At 36.3% G+C, this 22,325-nt stretch overlaps 1 protein-coding gene across 1 annotated transcript in view; it reads right to left on the bottom strand.

The window, feature by feature from the left end:
- The window catches only part of LOC139708540 (guanylate cyclase soluble subunit beta-2-like), a 41,746-nt gene that overhangs the window by 3,373 nt on the left and 16,048 nt on the right, over positions 1-22,325 (bottom strand). Inside the window, exons 2-10 of the mRNA XM_071620482.1 lie at positions 8,955-9,028; positions 7,729-7,823; positions 5,851-6,114; positions 5,271-5,443; positions 4,320-4,630; positions 3,239-3,329; positions 2,580-2,769; positions 1,566-1,729; positions 862-1,018 (exon numbers count right to left, since the gene is read on the bottom strand). Coding sequence (XP_071476583.1) covers positions 862-1,018; positions 1,566-1,729; positions 2,580-2,769; positions 3,239-3,329; positions 4,320-4,630; positions 5,271-5,443; positions 5,851-6,114; positions 7,729-7,823; positions 8,955-9,028 — 1,519 coding nt within the window. The remainder of the gene's footprint in view (positions 1-861; positions 1,019-1,565; positions 1,730-2,579; positions 2,770-3,238; positions 3,330-4,319; positions 4,631-5,270; positions 5,444-5,850; positions 6,115-7,728; positions 7,824-8,954; positions 9,029-22,325) is intronic.

The raw sequence follows: 22,325 nt of genomic DNA, 5'->3' as shown, positions 1-22,325 counted from the left end.
AAGGTAATTTGAATGTCCCAAAATAAATTTGAATGAAGAGATCATAAAAGTGAACTACCGAACATGTCATCTACGCTAAATTTTGCTAAATTGAATGCAGCAATTGGACTCACGAAAGTGCGCAATTGGCCGGGAAAACCTATACTTTAGCTACTCTGGTTATTCTTGGTCAGTTTTGTAGACACTGCAAGGAACTGATAAAAAGAAGGAAGCCTTAAGGTGACAGAAGATGAAATGATAAACATCGGCATTGGCATCCCAAAGACTTTAGATGATATTCGTTACATCGTGTATGTATAAAGCTTGCAGTATGTCTACAAGTTAGACAAATAAAATGAATAATATCGAATGAAATCCAATCAAATCAGGTTTTTTTCAAATTCGGAAGCATTACATTGAACGAGTTATATTTCTATCCAAATGATCATGATTACACACAAACATACACGCACACACACACACACACACACATGTATATAATTATACATATACATAATTTATATATGTATAATGGTATATGAGTATGATGTTAAAATTGTTTAACCCACGTTTACAAATTGTAAATCTAGCCTGGTTATGCCGAAACGATGGTCTGCTTGCATTTTATATGCAAAATACTTTCTTGAATTATTCCAATGGACATTCTATAATTATAAGACATGATTAAAAATACATTTGGAACTATTTTCTATATGTTACCTCTTTGCTTCTCTCTTTCTCTCTTTCCTGTATATTCCTCTTTTTTTCAGTGTAGGGATTTTGCATATTCAGATATAGCGTACAGTCCATTGATACCGCGATATTTTCGTCTTATTTGAATTCTATTAATGTCTAAAGTTTGAATGTAAGTGTCGTCTATACCGGCCTGTACGTGGCGGCCCTCTCGCAGATCATTGGCGACCTCCTTGGGAAGCATGGAGGATAGAAGGCTATCGGTCTTCTCTTTCTCCCGGGCCAGGTCCCGCATCAGTGATCGCAGCTCCTCCTTCTTCTGCTCCAGCTCCTTCGCCAACTCCACCTGTGTTATAGCACCATTCAATAGCAACGTATGAATCTATAACCATCGGCATAATCTAGGAAAATGAAAAAAAAAAACACAAACGTACTCTGTCTAGAAGTTATTTTACAAGCCATAATGATATCAAGTGTTGTGGTATCCCCCTCCCACAGGAGGGAGCTTTTGCATTTTTAGAATTTAAATGCACTGATCTGGTACACTGTATGGGTGGAATTTTTGGAAAATCATGAAGTATTTGCTATAAATGCAAAGTTTGCTTGCAATTTTCTATTCATGTTTTATTTTTAATGCAATCTAACCACATCATCATTTTTGGGCCACATCCCCAATAATAATGCGGGAGGCGGAACAAGACGATATACTTGCCCCCACTCCCTCCCTATCGACGCTCATGGAACGAAGTGATGTACGGATGGTAAAAGGAATGGCTCACTCAAATTGTTCACGAATATTTCTGCTCTTTATGCAATCGATTTATTTAATATTATCGAAGCAACTGAAGAGCTCGTTAAATCTTTGGTAAACTTTCCTCCTAGCTTGTTAGTACCTCAGCTATTCTTTGCTGGTTAAAGAGGATCAGATCGCGTGTGACGTCATGCGGTGCTATGTCAGAGAAGTGCATGTGTCGACTCTGTAACTCAGCCAGTGACGTCAGAACGGGCGAGCATAGGAAGGCGAATAGTCCGTTGGCCTCCATTCGAATCATTTGTCCTTAAAATGAAAGAAATAAACACTGAAAAAGACTGAATTACACGGAAAGCAATACCAAGAGATATGCTTTGTTTGTTTGTTTGTTTCTTTCTTTCTTTCTTTCTTTGCTTGTTTATTTTTTTGTTATTACAGTGTATCATCAGCCTGATCATTTTTCTGAAAGAAATGTTTTTGCATCCTTTATTACAACGATGGGAAGGCGTTATTTTGTTAGTTAAAAAGTGAGATCTACTGACCGCCTTTTTCGGACCGGAAAAAATGACATTCTGATTCAACTCTTTTTTTTCGTATTTCAACTTCGGCATGTAAAAGGCATGCCTTTTAACAATCATGTATGTGATACCTGCCACTTCTTTTCTCGCTCTCCGCAGTACTTAAACTTAGGAAGTATCACTTCATTAACTACATCTTCGCCATGCCGAAGTAATTTCTGTTGAGTCACACAAAACAGCAAAAGTTTTATCATGTCCAGAAGAAGAATATGGAGAAAATTACGAATTTCTAGAGATAATGTTTTGTGGGGGGTTGTGTGTGTGTGTGTGTGTGTGTACGTGTGTTTTGTTTTTGTTTTTTTGTTTTTTTTGGGGGGGGTTTGGTGGTTTTTTTTTTTTTTTTTTTGACGAAATAGCCACATTCTTCACAATCACGTGCGCGAATGAGACCAGATTGATGACGACGAAGAAAAAATCGCGGATAAATTTTACCCAGGATGGATATAAACATGAGTCAATCATAAATATTATATGACTTGAAATTCACGTATCAAAGTTAACTGATGTTCTCCGGCCTCTTTATTCGAATTATGTTAACTGCATTAAAGGTCGACTGTGTTCCTTTAATCAAAGAATACCTCGTAGTGTCAGATGTTTCGACGATCCATTCTTTCTACCCAGCATGCCCTGGCGAAGGGAAAGGAGGAAGATCATGTTTATGAAGAGACAAATGTTCTCTGACGTCATCTCGATCTCAGGATGGTGGAGCTCCATGATGTCATTGAGTTTGGCGCCCTCTTCGTTCACACGTGGACAAAATGTTTGCAGCTGCAGTTGGGAAATGACAGTATAATATTTTTGCGTAAGAGAGTAAGTAACAGCAGTGTATGATATACTCATAATCAGATACACATTCTGAAGCGCAGAAAAAAAAAACACATATTCATTGCACCGCAGGAGCTCCTGATGTAGTACATATCAAAAGGTTTTGACTAGAATCACAGGCTTTAAATAATTCATAGATCGTCTTAAAGTGTGTACATCTATGTTGAATTTCGTAGGTGTATGGGATGATAAATCCCCTATTGGAAGGGGAAAAGCACATGCAAGTGAGTAAACTCGTAATGCTTTCTTTGTTGTAAGCCATTGTGTGTACAGTATCAACTTAAATTACGACATGGTTGGTCATTGCAGTAATCGTCCAGTCTTCTTTTCCATTAGATTATTTGTATCTTTATTGTTAATTTATAGTTACTGATATGAGAGGTGAATTATTCTCAATAGTGATTGAACTTACTTTTATACCTGCGTGCAAAATCTGCATCTGGCGGTCGAAGACAACATGGTAGGGAAAAGCTTGACAAAATGTTAGTCCATCCAACAGAATTCTAGAGAAAATAAGAGTGACGTTACATTGTTTGATACTTTATGGATTCGTTTCAGATGTTGAGCGTATGTATTTTCTTTCATGAGACTTAAGCATACTGGTAGAAGGCTTGTAGAACACATATAGAAATACATTTGTGTTCTTTAAACACGTTTCTTACCGGTTTTTCTTCAATAATACTTACTGTTCATATGAACAGTTGGTAATAACAATGATTCAAACTACGATTGAATAGTACGTTAATTATATCATTTAGAAAATTGTTTAAAAATGCAACCACTTCTGTACACAAAATTCTGTCCAGTAACAAGCTATGTCATGAAATTACCACAACTGCTATGATAATCCCTCGGAAGGGGAAAATTCTAAAAACCTCAAACGATGGAATAAGTTAGAATATTCACCTGAGGTTGAAACTGCACTTATTTCTCTCCGAAGGAGGAGCTTTATTCTTGTTTTTATTTCTATGGACAAGAGTTTAAGCTATTGAAACTTCAAATAGAAGCGCCCATTTTGTCAAACAAATCTGGCTTAGAAAGGAAACTGCATCTTTGTATTTCAGTGGAACAACCTCAGACAGAATCCTGTCTCAATTATGATAAGGGTTTGTTATTAACAATGACATAACATTAAACTGAAAGTAGGAGAACACTGTAGCATGAACTTTTAGTGCTTATAGTGACAACAATAATTTATTTATGATCTAAAATAATGTAAACCATATTTCTCGATGACTTTGATTGGCGGGTTTTTTTGTCAGGTATTGTCTTGATATTGTATTGATATTCTAAAATACAAGTACAGCAGCAATACAAAGCAATCCACAACTTTCAGCGGCGTTTCCAAATAATCTAAGTCCGTTATACTTGAGGACGCGTGTCTCTTGGTATTAACTAATACTATTATTTATGTAATTTTCCTTATTTTTTCTGAATAAGGTTTTAAAAAGTCTTCATTCAATATAGTATCCGCGGAGCACGTCGTAGCTTACTTGTCAGGAACGACCGGTCGAAAATGTCCTCGCTTGCCAGCTCTGCTTGTGGGTCGTTGGAGTTCTTGGCCGTTGCTTTGTACCACAAGGTCCCGAAGGCAAGGAACAGAAAGAGTTGTGAAATGCCCTTTCCCGTCTGCCGGAACTCGGAGGCACTCCCTTCCTCTCGCTAGCTGTTTCTGCGGTGAGGGCGCTGCTCCATTTGGCGCACTGCTGGGACATCCATGTGGCAATAGGTCCCCGCTCAATGAATGTATGGAGGTGTGCCGGGTTCGGCTTGACACAGTTCCGTTGATTACGACATTCCATTCCTTTATAGAGCATTTAGAGAAAATTAATCCAAAAATCTTACATCAATGTTAAACCTTTCAAAGGTGCTTATCACCAGCCTACCATTGAGGAGTACCTTTGCTATATTGTTATCTATGTATTCCTACATATTCAGACTGAAATGTAATGTGATGAGAGCCTCTTTGCCAAATGTTAATGGACTACTGTTGTATCCATACATATAGATTAATGCGCAAGTTCACGAAATAGTAACAGAGCAATAATAACATTCATAAATCTAGAATGATTTTATGTTTTCATAATGAGCACAGCCCGTGATCATGGTGATGATACAGTACCGCAGGCGAAAATTCTTTACGTATTACAAGCATGCGTTTTTGTTTTGTTTTTGTTTTTTGTTTATTGGTGTGTTTTTTTCATGTCTAAGAGTGTGTCATATTTGTTGTATAAATCTTTGGATTTGATTATCAGTAAGCATATTCTTTGTACAATTTCCATTCATGATCCAACACTATTTTGTGAAATCATGAATAATTGCTGCACAATGACAAACTCGTGCCATTTTCGTGACGAAATTGAAAGAACGTAATGATTTTTTAACAATCAGATACCTCCTTTTAAATGCATCCATTTTACAACACGCAATCCTAGAGTTTCTACCTCGTCTGAGATGTAGCCGCTTGACCCGAGGGGTGGTAGGTCGTAGTTGATGAACATGATGAGGAAGCGGTAGTGGTCCTTCTTAACCCCAAGGAGAGTAAGCTCGTTATGGTCCTTAATGTGCATCCTTATCTCCGTGTTGAAAATTATCCGGGCCACCCCTTTCACGATACCTGGCGATGTGGGTATTAAAGTTGCACTTTTACCATCTTTTTACGCCCTTCATTGTTTTCAAATTGTTTTCAATAAATAGAGTAAAATCACATGATATGAATTGTAGAAGTTTGAAGACAATCATTCCAAGAATACGAAAGGAAAGGATCTTTAAAGTTTATCATTTTTCACGAATGTCTTGTATGATTCGCAATTATACGTATTCAAATTGGCAACGGTGATGATGTCATCGCCTCACCAATATCCCATCAAACTGTAAACATACCGTCACGTGTTTTACTTCTTCTAGGAAATCAATAGCAATAACAAATACCATTCTAATACGTCATACCATTTCAGTCTGGTAAATTCGTATATGGTCGGAGCCCTGACAACATCCGGGTTTGTCTTACGCGCGCACACTCACCCAATACGATCCCACCCAGCTGGGGTCTGTTCGAATAGTAATGCAAGATCATGATCTCGTCCCCTCTCTCCTCCACTCGGAACGACGGCACCGTCATGTTGGGGTACATGGTCTTCATGTAGACGCTATGGAGGAAGTCCAGGTTGGCGAGAAAGTCGAAGAGGGTTCGCCCGAGTGTCCGAAAGAGGGCGTCGTAGCCTCGACGCATGCACCACAAGACCCAGTAAACGCCAAAGAGTTCCCATACCTCATCTGATGTGCTCCCTAAAGAATGTATAAAAAATGTGGATTCAATTCACGTCAATTCACTTCAATTCAATTCAATCAAATGAAAAAAAAAAATAGCAGTCATGATGAAAATGGAAATTGATACCCCTACCCCCCCCCCCCCAAAAAAAAAAAAAAATATGCTTGTAAATGGGCCCTTTGAGTTGCCAGGGGCCCCTTTCATGGATCAGTGCTAGAGCATGCTTATAGTAAGATACCATCATGGAGTGTACATACATGTAACTTTATTTATATTATATAGTAATAGATCATTAGATAAATGATCACCAATTCTACTTTTACTCCTAATCCTGTAAAAAGAAGAACAAGAATGCCGCACGCTGTCCATGCATCAATTTGATAATTTCAAAAAGATATTCTGTACTACGAAAAAGTTCTTGTTTAAAAGGTTTACACAAAACATAACACTGCACATGGTTTTGATGGCATGACCCCTGCTGAAACGTGATAACGCATATCAAACTGGCGCATCTCTTTACTCATTTACCTTTTTGATTAAAGCAATACCCTAGTGATATGATCAAATCTTCTCCCGTTTTGTCTTTCATTTCATTCGGCGATACCGCCAACATTTTGCCATCGGAACAATATCAAAAGTTTAAAGTTGAAAAATTAAAACATAAGTTAACCTTATGAAAGGCATTCCCAAATTACTCGTAAATTACTTGTAAATTCATCATATGATATATGCTTGTATATTTCATTTATACTGAATAATATAACTTTTAAATTATTACCATCAACAATCTCCTTTCAGAGAAAAAAAGAATAGCATTCAAAATTAATTCTGTTGGTATTACCATAGGCAGACATTTGTCATGGTGTCAACACGTGTCGTATAGCTATGTGTCCTCTTACTATCTTAGTGAATTTGAATACGATTTGAAGAACAACTTTTTTTCTTTTTCTTTTTTTGCCAGAGCAATATATTCAAAAGATATACAAATCTTTAATCTTACTGTTTATCAACTATATCAGTACTATTTGGGGACAACTTTCCTATTGAAGGCCAAAGTAGATCATACACATTTATTGCCCCCCCCCCCTAAAAAAAAAAAAATAATAATAATAATAATGATAATAATAATAATAGTTCCTCTAGTAAATCGCTTGGAAAATGTTCAAGATACACGATATAGATTTCTCTAAAAATAGCTTATACTTTGTTAATACATCATTATAGTAATGCTTTCCTCGGTATTCTCTCATTTCTTTTCATAAAATAACAACTTGCATCCATGACCAACATGCATACATGCAACAATATCTTCTTACATGTTCCTAGGATATCACTAGCACATAAAGTATTTAGATATCATGGACCTGACAGACATATGAAATTATTACCGAATTCTCTCAACTTATAAAGCTCCTGACTCGATCTCTCTGAGATAGGAATAAAAGAAGTGCTATTGTATCAATGTATATCATGAATGGAATGTTTATTTTCTCATGTCCTAGTAGATCAAACAATTATTCCATTTATTCCTAGTAATATAAAGATTATAAACGATGTGAATAGTCAGAAAATGTAAAATGTGTAATTACAAAGGAATGACCGTTTAGTGGTACTAATCGTCTCATTCTTACCAAGCAGTTCAGCAGCCGCCTTTACGATTTTATAAGTGAGGGCGTCGGGATAGAGGTCATAGTTCACAAACTTGTCATCGACTTCTGCCTTCTGTCTAAAGACGAAAGAGGAAGGGAGAGGAGTGGCATTTTCATTTAAATCTAATAGTGTTTTTATTTCTTTGCAACAGAAATGGAGTACAAATACAAAGTATTCATTTCTAAATTATGATTATATTGTTAACGGTCTGTAAGAAATGCAGATCATAAAGTTTGAAATGCTGGTTATTGGAATAATGGTGATGATAATGATTATACTTATAGTTTGATTTACAGTCATAATTATAAAGACAACAATACTGCTGGCTAGTATAACTACAGTCAACCTCGTCTAGGTCGACCTGAAGTTGCTAATCGGGTAAAGTCGTAATTTTATTAAATCGAAGGATTTTCCGTGTCCATTTGGGTCCAACGTAACCAGCTTTTACTTTACTTCTGACAATGATGATGATGATTATGATGATAAAAATAATAGGGAGAAAAAAAAAAACATGATGAAAAGGCAGAAGAGAAGATGCGAAGGCACTGGTGACGCACAATTTACAGTTACCGACAAAATTAAATTTATACGTCAGTAAAAATCGAGTTTAAAACACGCACACACTTTAAATAACAAGGATGGTCGCACGTTTAATCAATCACAATAATATACTAATGGCATGTCAGTATCGAAAAGCTTCAGTTTCTATCATATTTGTTGTTCAGACCAGCATAACATTAATTCAATTAATTGGTATACCCTAGAGCATGATAATGCAAACCCGCCTGGCGTGACTAATAAATAGGAGAGAAAGAGTAGATTACAGAAACCGCTTTGTAATATCGTGAGTGTAGGCCTAATAGTACGCATCAGGGGGCATATTCATTTTTGATCGAACGTTTCTTTGACAATTTACGGAAGCTTTATGGCGCTCTGCTATTAAATTCAGATCATTCCGTGTGAAGAAGGGAAAGTCATGTTTTGCATTTTTTTTTAAAGTGGAATTAGTCCTTGTATTTCCAAATCACAAAAGACAAACAAAAGCGTGCTGCTATGATCAACGTGTTTTACCGATTGGGTGCTTTCATATTAGGAAATTCCGTCTTCTTTAAATTTGTATATATATATATATTTTTTTTTTTTTTGGGGGGGGGGGGCACTCGTATACAACTTCATTCCCTCTCTCGACAAGTTTATAATTATTTACCGTATTGTCTCCCAAGCTTCGTCACCGTATTTCTCCAGAATCAAGTCCTTTGCGCATATGTTGATGATTCCATACTGCAAACAAGAAGAAAATCAGACATAATAAATCATTTATTAACGGATGGATGTATAAATGCGATATCCAATTCAGCTCATTTCAATTTCATTTAATTTGTTCTTATCTTTAAACTCATCAACATGACTTTTCCATTTTTTTTTCTTTTACTACTGACCTCTACCACTTAAACTCAACTTTAGTATTGTTTTAAACTTCTTTACTTGTAGGTCCTGCATTTCATGCGTATGGTATGTGTTTTCAATCTTTCCTGCATTTACATGACATTGCATGATCCTTGATTGACACATTGTATCATCCCAAGAAAAAAAAAAACTGTTCAGTGTTATTTATTATTGCACAATATATCTTACGTTCAAAGTTTTTTATGCATTCCCGTGCTTTAATTTTGTAACGGAAGACACTCTGCGTTTGTTATATTATGTACACAAAGGCCACTGACAGACAACGTGTAAACTAAAAGAGCCACTCTGCTTGATAAAACAAGATTAAATGAAATAGTCAGGCTTTGATCGAGGACGTTCTTCCCTTTTGTCCATCTGGTCTATCTCTTTTCCCACCCATAAACCATCTCCTTCCTCTCCTTTTTTATCCAACAAAACCGAGTATGGGGGCAAGAATAGATTGAAATGATATGTGAATGGTGACTTTTCCATCGAGGATGAACTGTGGGTTGTTTCCTAGAATAATGCTTTATTGAATTGCCACTTTTGCCTCGGTGATTTGACATTTTATGTAGATCGACTTCGATCGATTTTAAGTGAATGGTATTCCTCTATAGTGGCCTCTTCGATGTACGCTTGTCTTTCCAGCAAGAAAAAAAAATGAAGAAATCAAAGTGTCCGGCAACCTACTGACGAATGACTGGCTAAATTCCAACACATACCCTACCTCCGGTATATCCTATGAATGCATTTAAACTGCCTGTCGATACACTGTCTCACGGTTTAATACATAACTATTCACTGGTTCATTTGAATTATAATATGATTAAGCTCTCAATTTTTCAACACTGTGATTCCGTACATATACGTATGATACTTCGTCTTGAATTCCCAATCATTAAAACACTTTTTTTCTTTCATTCAGTCATTTATTTATTTCATTTTTTTTCATTTTCAACAGAAACACATAAATACATTATATATAATGATAGAATTTAGTTTTTGAAACGAAAAAGTTCAAAATTGATAATACAATATACACTAAACGAAATTCGATTGTAAAGACTGAATAGAGTGATGACTATAAGTACAGGCAAAATACTTCTTTTCTATTTCACTTGTATTTATTGCAGATTACAGGACGGTATCGTAAAATTTTGACGACCATGCTGTGCTATTTCACATGATAACAACTGATAATTTTCATAGGTATGGAAAAGATCTTCGGGTTTCTTTTTTTTCCTCCTTTTAAAATTATTAATCTTCTAGTCAGAGCTGAAAATTCGGAAAATGCCAACGAAGCTGCCCATGGATGGTGTTTATCTTTACTCTCTTTTTCAAGAAGTCAAATTTAAAGGGATGGTACACTCTCGGTTGGAATGGGACTTGAGGTTTCCAATGTTTTTTGATGATGGCTTTTTGAGATTATGAGAAACCTCTTATGAAATATGAAAGAGCATATAATTCAGAGTTCAAAGTTTATTGATGAAAATTGGTACCTGAAATGGCTGAGATAGCAAAGACAAAGCGATCCAAACAAAAGATGTGACCCATCTGTTATTAGCATCTCTTTGTGTTACTTTTTTTTTGTATATCTGAGCCATCAAGACCGGTTTTCATGAAATAAACATGGAATTCCTCTTTGAATTGTATATATGCTGTGTAACATGTCATTATAAGTGGTTTCTAACCATCTCGAAAAAGTTAAACGGTTAAGTCTCACTGTACCAATACTATACCATCAATGTAATGTATGACCTTTAAGATAACATGGATAGATAGACAGCCAGTTAAGGGAGAGAGAGAGAGAGAGAGAGATTACATAAGTATAGATGATTACAGATTGATGATTTTGTACAGTTGCGAACCCATTCAAGTTCGGTGACTATATTAGGCTTTGGTTAGTTTTGTTAGTTCAGCAGTTGTTATTGTGTATGATTACACTGCAAACTACGATCACTGCCTTTTATCGGGCTGTTTGTCATAAAAGTCACAACATACATTGTATTCCAATTCGCAGCAATGTCCTTGATTACAACAGTGCATTGATTGTGTGTAATTATGTGTATTCAAATGTTTTATTGCAATTGCATTTGGGGGAGGGGTGTTTTGTTGGCAGATGAAGAGGAAGGCATAGAATGATGTTTCGTGGATTAAAGTACAGCATGAGGTCAATCCTGATAAAAATAATCGCATCTAGAATTACGGGGTTCTGACAGACAGGACGTAAACTTGGTTAGTCCCACATGGTGCAAACAGTGTAATTCCTTTATGGTGAGCAAATCAACCGTTGAGACAAAATCTCTCGTAATCATATTCCAGCCTTTTTTTCCCCCTCGAAATATTGATATTAGTGTTGAAAGCGCTCTGACCCGATCAGGACATTAATCGCATAAAGACGTTTCATTCACTCTGTGTTGCCACAAGACTAAACTGGCTATATCCATGCTTTTTCCTCAGTGGACTTTGTGTTTGGTTGTCAATTGTAATTTGGCGACCCTTTATTCACAGCAGACAAGGCAATGAGAACTTGCTGTCAAACAGTACAACACTGTTACAGGCATATGGGGGAACTGTGGTGAGCGTTATTTCATAACTCAATCATTCTTCTCAACCCCACATCTTTGTTTTTTATCGATCCAAACTGAAGATCAATGATCTGAAGAGACATTGCACTTTGTTCTAGAACATTCTTTGACTTAATTTATGTCTATTCGACATCTGGATTCAAATATTGTATTATATGAGTGCATTTATACTACATAATGTACAAAGTTGAATCACCTATTGAATTATTTTTTTCTGTTCATTTAATAAAGAGTAAGGTATTTGAGATTATTTTTTTTCTTCATTTTTTTCAGTCAATAACAAAAGTGTACTTGACCTCGTGGGTAAGATAAGCTGATAATTCGGCCTTACGCAGGAATTATTTTCACGTTAACTCAATATAAAATTGTGTGATTGACAGGTATAACTATGTCAACATGTCTTGTGCGCGCCAAATATCTATGACTTGCTTGAAAAGAAAATATAATGTGTCTAGCCGAGCAGGAGAAATAACAATAACGTGTTCACTAACAGAAAAAGAAAGTGACCTCGCAGGGAAAGGTGATTAAAGGGAGAACGGCAAAAGAAAATACATTAGACAAAGTCAATAATCCTCTATCCCTGCTCTCAAATTCGCTTGTGTCACATTGAAATCTAATACGACGGCAATGCAAATGGAAGCTCGGCCACGTATCAAGGGATATTTAAACCTGCCCTGCACAAAACGAGATCTCTTGTGTGAAAGATGAAAACTTTACGCCCTCGTACTGACAAAATGACTGAACGACAGGCTTATGCTCGCAATATCCTGACATTGTATGTAGTCAATGGCACGGCCACCTTGGTAACCACCGGAGCGATTTGAAAGCGATATTGTGTGTTATTTACATCCAAGACGAGGGAACATTAGACACTGTTAGATGCAAACAATATTCATGCATTATAATCTAGCTATCACTCTATCCTTTTCTCACTCTCCTCTCCATTTATCCTTGTATAATCAATGTAGGTGAATAAGTTCGTCAAGGCATCCCTTTTCAGTGTTTTCGTCTTTCATGTTACCATGATCACGGTTCTGTTGTTGCAAAAACCGATAAGTCCATATTTGCCAAATGGAGATATTTGCGATTAAAGGTCAAGAAAAATAAAGAGAATAATATAAAATGTTTGTTTCTTTGGCCATAACTTCAAAAATATACGTTTACATGTAGTGACCAATATATCATTTAAAAAGTATTATTTTGTACTTTATGACGGAGACCGTACTTCAAAATCTTCAAATATGGACTTATCGGGTTTTTTTTGCGAACAAACTCTTTATTTGTTTTCTAAATGCTTGTAATGAAGAATGCAGAGGTAGTTTCGACCATTAATACGAAATAGGAAAGAATTTCTCACGTGATATTATAACAATTCATCTGTGTATATTCATAGAGTAGTAAAAACAGAACAAACATCAATCTTCAGCACTCCGAAACATTCCTTTACTTTAGAATTCAATATGTAGGGCTTACAGCTCGACCTTTGCATGTTGACCACAGTCAAATTTTTCTGATTTTTTTTTCATTTCTTTTTTTTTTAGCTCATTCATCATCTTTTGGAATTTACCGTGGAGAATGGTACAGTTATAAAAAAGAAAGTAAAGTGATCGATATAAAAGGCGTAGGAACTAGTTCATTTGCTGCAGTAATTCTGATAAGAAGAAAGTAAATTCAAACAAAAAAAAATCATCATAAAGCAAAGAGCGACCCATAATTAAGATTGCGCCGATATATGAGCCTTGAAACACCTATTCAAGTCAAACAATGGATTGCCTGTCAGGTGCTACTGCACGGGAAAATTATACAAAATTTTATTATGAGACAATTGTAGAGAAGCGCAAAGATACTGAGACGGAAATTACGGTATAGGGGATGGTTCAAACGTATATTGTTCTCATTTTTTTTTTCTTTTGCACTGGTTCAAATGCAGAAACTGATCTTCGAAGACCAAGCATAGCAATAAGGAGGAGATTGCGAGAAGTGAAACAGATTGGCGGCCTTGTTTAATACTGTATCGTTATTACAGCGACATGAAATTATTTAAGCAGTAAGTAGATACCTTCTGCACACATACATAGTAAAACATGCATACGGTAGACAGTGGTATAAAGGTATGAGTAAATGCGAACGTGTGCCAATGATGATGCGTGATGTAATGTGAATGATGTGAGCTGCTGTTCGCGCACGCAACAATAGTGTGGCTTTAAGTAAGACTTGAGGTGTGCACATGATGATGAAATGTGCAAAGTGATCTCGGTGGAAAGAAAAAATGAGTTCGTCAAATATCAGCCAGAGATTCCATTAATGTTGTCACATGTTCTCCTAAGGGCAGAATATTTTCTCGAAAACATCCAGGTTAATGGGGTAGCAACGCGGAATAAAATGAGGGCACGCAATTTATATAAACATGCGCTAATCTCAAAGTATACTTCGATTATGCTAAAGAGTGAAATGGCTGGGGATTTTGCAGTAAAAACAATGTTATACAGAAAGTTCTAACCACGGGGTTTGAAATGCTACCATGAACCCATCTTCTTTACTGGGCCATATGGGTCTTAAAATGGTATAAAATTATGATAACTATTTTTCGTCGTATTCGTATCTTTTCGTGGAAAGTCTCTGCGATTAAAACAGTTCAGACTGTTAATCTGTATCCCCAAACATAAAACGAAATGTCATAATAAAAATAAGTTTATGGTTCAATTCACTGGATGATCAGCTATATAGGCTTGTATGACTTTAATCGAACAAGGTTTGTCAAATGTCAAATGTTAAATCAATCAAACTAAGAGCATGTAAAGTGTACAATTCAATTCAATTCAGTTTCCATTCAAATTTTGGTTTATTTGTTGTTGTTGTTGTTTTTTTTTAGAGCATATACATTTCATTTCTTTGGTAACAGAAAATAAGGTTTCGTAAGCAAGCTTTAACCATATTAACAACCTCAGAAGAGTATCACTTTCATTGTGGGACCTTGTTGTAACTGCACGTTCTCGTGAAAACTGAAGGAATGAAATGAAATAACAATACGCAATTGTCGATGCCCATAATACAATGAAACTCAAACATTTTATCTGTCCGTGCATCCCTGTATAGGATGTTCGTGCTTATGATAATTATATGACAATCGCATATCCTTACATGTCTTATTATCATCATCTTTCAATCACAGCAAGATAATCTGAAAAGTATTTATCACAATCGTGTTTGTTTGCTGAGCTTTACGGGAAGCTTTGGAATGAAGTAGACAAAAACTTTAGACTAAAGTATGTTTAAGAAAAGTAACGTTCATAGACAAAGTCGCGATTTCTGCGCAGCAAGGTCGGAAATAGAAAACGATTTTACTCAAAAATGTGAATCAGAACGCCATCACGGAAAGAAACGGTGGTTTTCAGTTAGGCACATTTTCTTTCTTCTGAATCACCACATCCAAGTGAGAATAGATAAAAAAAAACGCAATATAAGCCACATGAAAGTCACATAACAAGTCATAAAAGTCGCATCATTACCTTCCTGTTGACAGTTAGTAAAAGGTTAAATTCTGTTGATTTCGCATAACTACGCATACGAAAATGGTTTATTCATGAAACCTCATAATCTGTGCTACGTTGCATTGAAGTACGGAAAATAGAAGAACCAGCAAGCAAGCAAGCTTCTTGCAATTTTGATGCTATTAATGCAACATAACTCGCGGGAGAAGTATTCATTATTTCGTATCATTTGCTGATTAGGAAGACATAAGCCGACACTGGCCGAGGAATGGGAATGGGGGTTTGGATTTTTTGCCCCCCCCCCCCCCAAAAAAAAAAAAACAACAACAACAACAACAACAACAACAACAACAACAACGAACAATGCAAGAAAAACAAAACATAATTATAACCGCCAAGAGTTCCACCCCGATATTCTTCCCAAAGGAGGGGGTGGCTCTCTATGGTGCATTTATACATCCATGACGACGATATCGCTACCCATTGGCTACGAGTGTGGGGAAGATTGTGCCACTACCTTAAGTGATAGTATCTATTAGCATGATTAATATTCTATCAATACCTCTCGTTTGCTTTTCTTTTTTTGAATAGGGTGGTATAAAAGGCATTCAGCAGAAGTAGATTAATTGATTAACTAAACAATCCTTTACATAACAATACATTCCTTGCCCTCCGACCAAGGAGTTTAATGCAAGATTATTGAAGGCATCTACAAACACGTTCGAAATTTTCGAAGGATAGTATGGAGGACTTGCCCTAGGTCGGGTTCGTACGTGTGACAAATGAAGGTTTATTTTCCCAAAGATTCTGTTTCAAAGGATAACAGCATGGCCTGGAAGAAGCTTTTCAGACCTCGAATCGTTGTTATGTAGACAAGGGTGCCTCCCCCCCCCCCCCCCCCCATCACCTTGTCACCTTGGCAACCTTGGGCAATGTCTTTTATTATCCTAATAAGCGTAACCATCTAATCAGCATGATGAAGTACAATAAATTATGTAATTTGTTGCTGATTTTGATCCAAGAAGACTACTAACATGAATGATACGATTTTTCAAGGGTCCGTATGACGAAGAATCAATTTTATTGGATCATTGGATCATATTCAGTTTCCATTTTCATATAATGCAGTTGTCTTGGATGTCATAATTAGCATAATGAGCCAATTTGCATACAATACTCTAGTAGACAGTACCAATCTGTACCATATTCGTGATATGGAAAAATTGAAGGGATGGTATAGTTTTGGTTGAGACTGAACTTCAGGTTTCTAACACTTTTTGGTGAGATAATGAGAAATCTATTATGAAATGTGAAAGAGCATGTAATTCCAAAAAAAAAAAAATCAACGTTTATCTGATGAACATTGGTTTTGAATATCCAATAACTTTGACTACGGCCTACCGGCCTTATTGGCTTTTTATGTGTACACCATTTTCCATTTTACCTTTTGCCTATTGTAATCTGTAACAATCTAAGAATGTAATCTTGATGTTGTTGTTGTTGTTGTTTTGTTTTTTTATATGTGATTGTTTGTAAATTTTATCTTGTACACTGGTTGTTTAATGTTGTCTTTTGTGATTTGAAATAGAAATAAACGAATTGAATTGAATTAAATTGAAAAACAGAGCAATCCCCCCCCCCCCAAAAAAAAAGGTATGACCTACCTTTTATTACAATCACTTTATTTTACTTTGTTTTTGGATGTCTAAGGACAATTAATGATTTCAAATTATTTTATATAACAGAAATAAAGAAAAGAGCTGTATGATTTTAACAAATTTGTATTCAATTAATATCCAAGTGCTATTTTGTTCATTCAAACATTTGCTCACAGACAGGGATGTCCAACATTTTGAAACTTCTAAATTTGTTTGCATTGTGATATAATGATTGCCCATTTTTCAAACCTTTGTGTATTTCTGTATGATTCTTCTCTTGAGTTTTTATTCGAATTTCTTCTTTTTTTCAATGTGTCTACTTTTCATGTTACACGTTTCTCAATATATTCACTATATATACAATAATCATTGTAAATCTGTTTGTAAACACACGCTTTGTATAATGTGTTCACGGCCATGCTGAAAACCAGCTAACAGCTGAAAGCAGGCTTTTATCCGTTATGAAATAAAGTCAATCAATCAGTCAATATCTCAGCCATTCATAAACCGATTTTCATCAAATGAACTTTGAACTCCTATTAGAATAGTATGCTCTGTACTATTTCATATGTGGTTTTGTCTCCACTAATACTGTACCTTCCTTTTAAGTACAAGGAATGGTGCTTATCATGCAATCATAAAGTTGTTGGTTCGAGTCCAACCCAAGTTGGTATCCTCACATCTTTTTTTTTTTCTATTATGGGTACTGCTAAAACACTGAATAATGAGTGTTCAGTTAAGTCGATGAAAGGCCATTTGCCAATTCCTGCAATAAAACATCTCGATACATGTATCATTAATTCAAATTGATAAAAGGTGGGACAAAAGTTACCGATCTCACCTTATACGCAGTTATCGTAGTACTGTATTGTGCACATATCATATGCCTCTGTAAATAGGAAAAATGACAAATGCTAATAGATACCTGACAGGCTAGATAAACAATGGCAATTGAGTCCATTTATTGCGTATCACATAAATGCCAATTATCTCATATGCTAATTGTTGCTAAAGTCAATTATGTAAAATTAAAAAAAAATGTCCAAGGTTGCCCAAGTGATAACAAAGCTATACCCATAAAGAACACAATTTAACAAGAAACGTTGTTACGATATTTACAAATGCATGCACACGTACACATTACACAATACACGACACATTGAGCCCCGTGACGTAACGTCGAACTCGTGCGTTGTTTTTACCCAACCTCGAACTAGTGCATGGACCGTTTTTGCTTAAAGGGATAGTACAGTATTGGTGGAGATGAGAATTGGGCTTTCAACTTTTTGCGAGCAAGAAAACACTTATGATAATAGTGTAGAGCATACCATTTTAAGAGGAATTCAAAGTTTATTTGATGAAAATCGGGTTTGGAATGCGATCGTAATAAAGTGTGGGTCCCACACTTTATGAGAATCGCTCTTTTTTGGATATCTTAGCTATTTCAAAACAAATTTTCATCAAATAAACGTTGAATTCCTCATAGAATTTATGCTCTTTCATATTTCATAAGAGGTTTCTCATTATCTCACCAAAATTATTAGAAACCTCAAATTAGGTGTCAACCAAAACTATACAATCCCTATAAAGTATGTCGGACTCAAAAGCGTTACTTGCCTGATGTCAAACTCATGGGCTGTATGATTCGTGGACCTCTTTTTTCAATGTCGGACTCGTGAGCCGCATGACTCTTTGGTGTCGGTCTCGTGAGATGACCCCACAACCAATACACCACCATTGAACCATCAAGCCAAACGATATCTGCAACAGGGAAGGGTCGAACCCTCAATGTCCATTTTACGAGTCTACAGAGTAGCATCCGCTGTACCACAGCTCTCCAACATGTCTCCCTCATGCATACCCAGGGTTCTTTATCACTATTTCCATACTACACTCAAATTCATCGAGAAATGGTATTCAGTAGGGACATTATACCAATTATAATTTAAACAATGCAACCTCTATAATATCAGCAACAGTTACGAAGACAAAATCTGGCACACCGTCTACCATACTAAATTAGACGATATTTTTTCCAAGGCTTTTAAGAGCGTGGATCACACACGAGTCACTTGTAAACCATTTTACCTTGGAGTTCTGAGTTGTCAAGTCAACTGGATATTAAGTTTTTCTGACGAAAATGGTATCACCGACGTCGGGCTTAATGAACCAAGACAGGTCCTGGATTCTCTTAAATCGACCAGCGGTGTCAACAAAGAGGACGTTCATGCCTGCTTTCATACAGTTTATTTCAAATATGATATATGCGAATGATCTCACATTTTATTGTGCTGTGTGTAATCATACCGTCCCCTCCGGTAACAGACAAAGCACTCTGTGAAAAAAGTCACATCTCGTGCACGTAAAAGATCCCGCTTCATTCATTCATCGCAAAGAGCAGGGTGTTTAACCCGGTGAAGTGGTTCCACCTCACATCCAGCTGGAACCCATGGATGACCAGATATCACAACTGAATATGGGCTATCCAGCCATCTTCTCAGACGGAAATTAAACAAACAAACAAACAAACAAACACTTGTACAAAACACGGTCGACTGGAACGGAATCATCCCTCTACGATAATAGAGTGTCATGGTTTTCCTTATCTTGGTTACTTCATCAGTGTTGCCACTGTCCAAGGATTCGAGCATTGGATCTCCGATTTAAAGTAAAGAGTCTTATCCACTCTGCCACAGTCCGTTTGTTTGTTTGTTTGTTTGCTTGCTTGCTTGGATCTAAGCTCACTCAACTACAAAAAAAAAATGGTCAGTCGAAGACAAAGTGTGACTGAAATAAGAGGGAAAAATGCTGCACAAGGATATCTGCTTCCCCAAGCACAACCCTTGTTCTCAGAGATGTTACGCTGGAATGCAGGAATGTTTAATAATGTTTAACACTTCTTGGAGTGTTTATACAAGCTGATCTCATAGAGAACGCGTAAATTGACTATAGCGGTTGTCTATTACCTAATGCGTACTAGCCAGTACTCCATTCTCGACCTGTTCAGGATATAATCACTATGCACGAGGCCCATAGCGGAATAATGCGGCGCCACAACATGCGGTCCGGTGGTCTCACCATTAAACATCACTGCATGAAAGTCTCGGAGCGCATCCGGAAAAGAGAGAGAGAGCGACAGGCTTTTTTTCTAAGCAATGCTTACACATGCTACAAAAACGCACTCGCTTGCTGTAAACATCCCTCCCTCGAGTCCAATGGGTGTATAACACGAGGTATCCCAACAAAATACTCTAAATTAAAATGTCTTCCGAAATGCCGCTAGTCACCCGAATAGCTTTTATTCAAATATGTGACTCGTCACGTCAAAACAAGTCGAATTCTTCGAATATTCATATAACAAAATATTAGTTAATTTACTCTCTAAGCTTTGATTTGATGTATAATTCACTGCAAGACACGCCTTTACATCCAGTGATATTTCAGATCGAATGTGGCAAACATGGAAATTATATGCGACAACCAATTACGTAGAAATTCGCTTCTAAAGTTTGCTCCCGGTTTCTCTTTTTTTTTTCGAGATTGTCCACTTTCCGGGGCGGAAATTTTTCGTACATAAACTCCTTTAATAGCAACAATACATCTGTATGCTCACTTGAATCATTACAAATGAAAATTCACACCATGCATCAAACTATGTAGGTGTTATACTTTTTTAACTAATCATATTCAGTAAACAAACATAAAATCAACATCCCAGTAAGTGTCACATGTCAGTATTACAACAACAAAAATGAGTAAGTATGAAAACAATGAATTGTGGTGGCAGCTAAATATGAGAAAGGGATATAATTGATAAAACGAAAACGTTTCCACTCACCATAATGGAAAACGAAACAAGAAGCCGAAATCGTCTGACAAATGGTTAGCAGCAAATAAAAATGTCAACGTTAGACGGTGTTTGCATTGATTCTCGGAGTAGAACTGCAGTTGAATGTTTTCCGTTGCGTAGTTCACCCGAGCTGCCCTCAGTCTTTCCCCGACAAGCGCCGATCGCGGATTTAATCGAGTATGGAATGTTCGATCGATCCTACGTTGCCAGTCATGCCTTACTGTACGCTGCGTCAGACCTTATCGAAGGAAAGTTGATTGAAAGCATATAGCTGCGCTCATGCTGACGGAGATTGGGGGCCACTTGCCCTTTTTCATGTCTTCTTCTTGGTATTCCTTAGGTGTTTTTTTTTCCTCGTTTTTACCTCGAAAAAAAAAAGAGTTGTACAGTTGATTACCATTTCGATCTGAAACGGCGAATTGAAAAAGGTCTCTTTTGCGCAAGCTCAGTTAAGATTTCTGAGAACATCATTGAAATCTTTTTGTTGCAAGGAATATAGCAATTGTCTAATGCCGATTGAAACGTTAGTAACAAATAATTTCTTAGTCCTTATTATTTTCATAATACATTCAGTTCCCTTACAATCGTTCTATTACAAACATTCACAATGTGGTTTCTTTAAGCGTTCTTCTTCGACTGTTTAGTATCAAAATGGCAACCATTACAGATTAAGATAAATTATCCATCAAAATAGCCATAACTTTAATGCTGGCCTTGGAAATAATTGTGTGATTATATATTCATATCTTTCATCTAAAACTGACATCAAAATTGTATTGTCTGGCGCTTGTCCGAGAAAACTTATGAAGAAGCAATGAACACTACTTTAAAGTAGATTCAAAGTGTTCGAATTCATTGATACATCTTGTTCCTGTTTCAACTGTATTGTCTAATCTCATTATTTAAGGGCATTCATCAGTTTAGTCCAATACGCACAAAGAAGGCAAAAAAAAAAAGATATTTTTAGCGTGCATTACAATATAGGATGTTGGTTCGTGGATCATTGCTAACTGCCTATTAATCGGACAAGTTCTTGAAAGTTTGCAACAGAAAGTATGTTTTTCTTCAGCAAATTGGCAACTCTATATCGTATTGAGTATCCTACTTTTGAAAATGGAATGGCAAAATAAATGCATAAAACCTGAAAGAGAAAGGAAATATGTCTATTTATATAGAAAAAAAAAGAAACTTAACAAAAAGGGTGTTGCTGATCCAGGAATCAGTTATATCTTTGGGGATATAGAGGTTTTTGATAGGACTCTGCAAGTGAAACAAACACTTATTTGATGCTGAAGCATGAAAGAGGAAAGAGCCGATTTTATTCCACGATCTGTACTTTAATACAAACAATAGCAAGATTATTTGGAACAACTATGATTGAAAGATCGCCAGAGTGCCAACTAATTACAATCTGCTTTCCAGGATTCAAAGGGTAAAAAAGACAAAATATTCTGTAAAGAAAAAAAAAAATGGAACCTCCCCGTGATGCATAGCGCCCTCAATTGCATGCCTAGATAATGCGTTCCTCGCTGAGACCACAGTGGG

The sequence above is a fragment of the Diadema antillarum genome, unplaced genomic scaffold (genome assembly GCF_040938485.1).
Source record: "Diadema antillarum isolate AM-2024a unplaced genomic scaffold, OU_Dant_1.0 seq00001348_RagTag, whole genome shotgun sequence".
Classification (NCBI taxonomy): domain Eukaryota; kingdom Metazoa; phylum Echinodermata; class Echinoidea; order Diadematoida; family Diadematidae; genus Diadema; species Diadema antillarum.
Note: the sequence above shows the minus strand (reverse complement) of the source record. Positions and strands in the feature narration are given on the sequence as shown.